General features: G+C 28.1%; 1 protein-coding gene across 1 annotated transcript; it reads right to left on the minus strand.

Moving 5' to 3' along the window:
• Positions 1 to 1530: 1530 nt before the first annotated feature.
• LOC127114709 (transcription repressor OFP5) lies at positions 1531 to 2580 on the minus strand. Its single transcript, XM_051046657.1, has one exon. The coding sequence runs from the start codon at positions 2578 to 2580 to the stop codon at positions 1531 to 1533; it is 1050 nt and encodes a 349-aa protein (XP_050902614.1).
• Between the last annotated feature and the right edge of the window lie 2487 nt (positions 2581 to 5067).

The following is a 5067-nucleotide window of genomic DNA, read 5'->3' on the forward strand; positions in this document are numbered from 1 at the left end:
TAACATTTCCCATTCCTTCGGCATTTATATGCTTATCATCAGAATATCTTATTTTTGTCCTCTTTCTAGAGTCAAAATTAATCAGCCATTGTTTATTTTTAGGTAGATGATTTGAGCAGCCAGTATCCATATACCACCAGTCTACCAAATATCCACCATCAGAATCAGAAGCCATCAATAGCGCAGGTTCATTATCAGATTCTCCTATAGCTAGGTTTGCTTCTTCTGATTTTCTTTCATTGTTTGACCAACAATCAATAGCAAAGTAACCAATACATCATAAAGGAAAGGAGAAATTTGACAAGAAAGGAGAAATGTTAATTGAATATTGGATTACACTCCAATACTTCATAATATTGATTTTAGGATACTTGTAATATGTAGGTCTTAGTCATTTAAATATTACAAGAGATGACAAATGGATATGTCCGTTCTGTTGGTGTGTCATATAAATGTGCAGGGCATGCCGAGCATGGTTGAGAATGCAAACTTAAAACTTCGACTCGTTCAACGAAAAAATAAAGACTAAAAATTACAAAAATTCTTATTAATATCTATACCCACTAAAATATGAAAAATAACAAATATATTAAAGAGTACTAGGATAAAATTTTGATATACCCCCCAAAAAAAATATTGACAAAATGAATATGCTCGTCAAACTGCACCCAGTTTTATCATTGATAATCACAACTACACAATTTATATATATATATATATATATATATATATATATATATATATATATATATATATATATATATATATATATATATATATATATATATATATATATATATATATATATATATATATATATATATATATATATATATATATATATATATATATATATATATTTCAATTAGATAGATTATATTTTAGGTATCTCAATTTTACTATCATGTCGCAATCCTACACTAACATTGATTTCATAGTATAAATGACAAGCTCTTGTTAAAATTTTAAAGACCTTTTATAAATTAATCCGATTCAACCCTAGCAAAAGAAATAAGATTGCGATTTATTCACATTTTAACTAAGAAAAATCAATTAAAAATTCTATTTAATCCAGGTTTAATCGTACCTTATAAATTGGTTAATAGATAAAAAGACTTTACCCTAATATTTGAAATATTTTGAAATAAGATTCGGCAATTTAAATATGTGAACAAAAATTGAACAATCTTGATATATGATAAACTAGAAGTTCAATTAAATTTATTTCTTACACAAATGCAAAGGAAACTTTTCTTTTTCTAAGGCTGCAGTATTGGGGATGCAGAAACAATACCCTATTTGCCCAGACATCACATTAACTTATTCAAAACATATAAAGTTGATATAGAAATTTAGTCATTGCTCTTCCCAATACATTCAATCATAATGTCCATAGATATTATCATTAATAATCATGGATATATAATAACTCAAAAGAACATCAAATACTAACAATAAATAAACTATTTACATTTTTCTGGTTAAGCCAGTTAATACTACTTAATTAACTACTCTAATTAAATTTATAATCTAATTAATACCAAAACCATATTGACTCATATCAAACCATACCTGCCTAAACACTTTGATTATGAGATCATGATACTCATCAGCATTCAAAGTCAAATAACATGCCAACAATTCTTCCATTTCTTCTGCTTTACTAATCCTTTTCTCTTCTATCATCTCAATCATTGAATCTCTAAAATCCTGCTTTGGATTCAATGAACACTTAATCACAGCAAAACTATCTAATTCTGGTTTAGTATTAATACTAATTTCCTCCATAATCTCTTCCTTTCTTTCTCTCTTCATCTTTAGTTTTGCTCTGTTCCTCATTTCTTCTAAGGCTTTTATTCGGCTTATTTCAACTTTTGATATCATCCTTGGTGAATATATTTTCACCCTCGAAACTTTCTTCAGTTTCCGCCTTTGTTTTTCTTGCGTCTTTATCTTCATCTCTTCATGTTCCTTCAATTTCTTCTTCTCAGATGATGCGTTTTCTGAAATATTGCTTGGTTTACAAGAAATCTTCTTCAAATTCAAACCTGCATTTGAAGAAGCAGAAGAATGTGTTGCTGTTCTTGGCGTACAAATTGTTCTTGGTGATTCATATTGAAGTTCTTCAACTTCCTTTGCTTCCTTTTCCAATTTCAAAAGCTGTTCTTCCAAAACCTGTTGCGCTTTTCTCTCGAATCTTCTTCTTATGATTTCATATTCTTTATCTCTATCATACTCATCATCAACCTGGATCAAACTCTTCTTATCATTCAGCAGTTTTCTCTCATCTTCTAAACCAATAACATTATTCTGCTCTAAGTTGATTGTACCTTGTGATTGTGATTGTGATCTTCTTCCAGTTTTCTTACTATTCCTTCCGCCGATATCAAAACATGAAGGTGGAAACGGAATATCATTAACCGATGTAGTAGGTTTCTGGTTTTCCTTGTGCTTCATTTTTGCATGATTTGAATCTGAATTGATGATTCTCATGTGTTTTAACTTTGAAAGCCAAGAAAAAGAACCAGATGAAGACGAAGATGATGAAGATTTTCTTCCAGTTCCACCCCATTTCATCATGGTTTTGTGTATGTAAAAAAGTGATAATAATTGATGATATTGTAAGGTTAAAAAGTAGAATAAGAATGCGGTGTGAAAAAACGGTTAGAAAGTTAAATAGTAACGTGGGTTTCTTATTGTTTTTTAAAAGAGAAAACCGCCACAAATCATGTGACACTTTTTTCTTCTACTCAGAGAAAGTTCCGAGTGATCCTTATTTTTAGGTCCACTCAGAGCAGTAATAAAGAGGTGGTTGCCAACTTATATAATGCTCTATTGTTATTATTTTTTTCATATAAACAAAACATTTCTTTTTGATACGTAATTATAGAGAAAGGTTAAAAATAGTATATTGTTAGTGTAAAGAAATATTATAATGATATCTGATCAAAATATTTTATATTATTAAATTATAATAGTATTTTAAAATTAAAAATATAATGTGATGGAATATATGGATTTATAATATAAAAATATTTTATACTGTTAATATAAGAGATTAATTACTATGCACTGTCTGTGTAAAATATTTTACACAATCGATTTATCATCATCATCCGTTTGCATTATCTTATAGATTTTTAAAATAAAAGTCAAATTTATTTCAACATTCAACAGTTATGATTAACTGACATTGTAAAATCATTTTACACTATCAGTTTATTTTAATTAAATCCCTTTTCAAATAAGAAAAAATTACAATGAATAAAAACTCTCCTTTGAAATATTTGACATTAGTGCATTCTCTGGTATTATTATTTAATTAACTCATTTGTGCTAGAGAAATATTTTTTCATTGTAAATTTGTAAAATGATTCATTTCAAAATTTCTTTTAAACTTTTAAATTTGTTAGGTCGGCTTTGTATAAGAGTAAATTTTATTTGGAGGGAAGTGGTTTCAAATAGAGAGACAACAATTTCTAGGGGTTTCTATTGTGTTTTTATAATAATTTGTAGGGGACATTTTAGCTTGCAGTTGTACTATTATTACCGGCCTAGACACGTCTATGCTTCAACTTTTGTTTGTTTATTTTGGTTTTTGGTTTTAGTTCTTACTAGTTGTTGATGGAAGGTTCGAGATAGGAGTCAATAATCAAATGAATTAAAACTTTTAGTCACTATACTTTTTCATAGTTTAACAAATAAAAAAATGATACTATATGTGTTCTATTATAACATGTGAAATAAAAAGTGAAATTTAAAAGTGCAATCACATCAACGAGAATAAAGAATAATATCGTCCTTAATAAATAAAAAATATATATATATATATATATATATATATATATATATATATATATATATATATATATATATATATATATATATATATATATATATATATATATATATATATATATATATAAAAGACATCAATTTAATTTAATATAAAAAGATCCTGTAAAAAATAAGAAACACAATAATATACTTTTTCAATTCGATCAATTAATCTATTCTTGAAGAGCTAGCCTTTCTCTTATTCACTCTACTTCTAAAATTATTATAAAACATTTTTAACGAATTACAAAAAATAACTCAATCTTTCTAATTCTATATGAATCACACAACACAAAAATATTTAGAAATATTTCTCTATCCTATTAAGTATCTATAAGGGTTTTTAAAATTTTAAGAATAAGTTCTTAAGAAATCATTGGCTCTCTAAGATTACCTCTACGATTCTCAAATCATCCTCTCTATCTTCAACTCTAAAATTTTAAAAATTGTCAAGACAAGAATGATGGAGATGTATATTTATAATTGCTGAAACTTAACAAATACTTAACTGGTCTAAAATACAACTCATTAACAAAATGATCCACCAATCGAAATAACAAAGTATGATACATGAAAACTGTTTGGACTGAATCTGATACCCAACTGAACAAAATCGCTTGCAGAAATTGACTCGACTACTGTCGATGCTGACCCTTCAGCTTCTGCTGCATGTCGATGACTAGACCCACCACATCGACTTCGTCGCTGCAACGAATCTGTCGTGAGTCTCAGTCGACTTCCAGGATGATTTATGTTTTCTGCTATCTTAAAACACATTCCCTTTCTCTTCATCACTTAAGATTTTATGGCATACTTCAACAATATCCATATTGACTTGAAATCACGATGATGTCTATTTACCCCTCAACCTCCTTGCTAATCTTTGCTAATTCAATATTTATTAAACAACTTTTATCAAGTTAAAGCATTATTTGAACCTTAATCTTGCCACTTGCACCCACTTTCTCACTACCACCTTTTTCTTCTTTAATAGTATAACAAGCCCAAAAGTAAGGTTATTCAACCATCTTCGACTCCACCTGCTTTCGAATGCCTCCCTAAAGGTCATTGTTTTTTAATTTTGCAACTTTTCAACCATATTCAAAGCTTAACACCCAAGGTTTGCATAACCTTCCCTTTTAGATCATACACTCACCCTCTTTACCTTATCATGAGTCAAATGATAATCAGAGGTCTCTTTAGTTTTCCCCCATTGCTACTAATATTCAT

The sequence above is a fragment of the Lathyrus oleraceus genome, chromosome 1, assembly GCF_024323335.1.
Source record: "Lathyrus oleraceus cultivar Zhongwan6 chromosome 1, CAAS_Psat_ZW6_1.0, whole genome shotgun sequence".
Classification (NCBI taxonomy): Eukaryota; Viridiplantae; Streptophyta; class Magnoliopsida; order Fabales; family Fabaceae; genus Lathyrus; species Lathyrus oleraceus.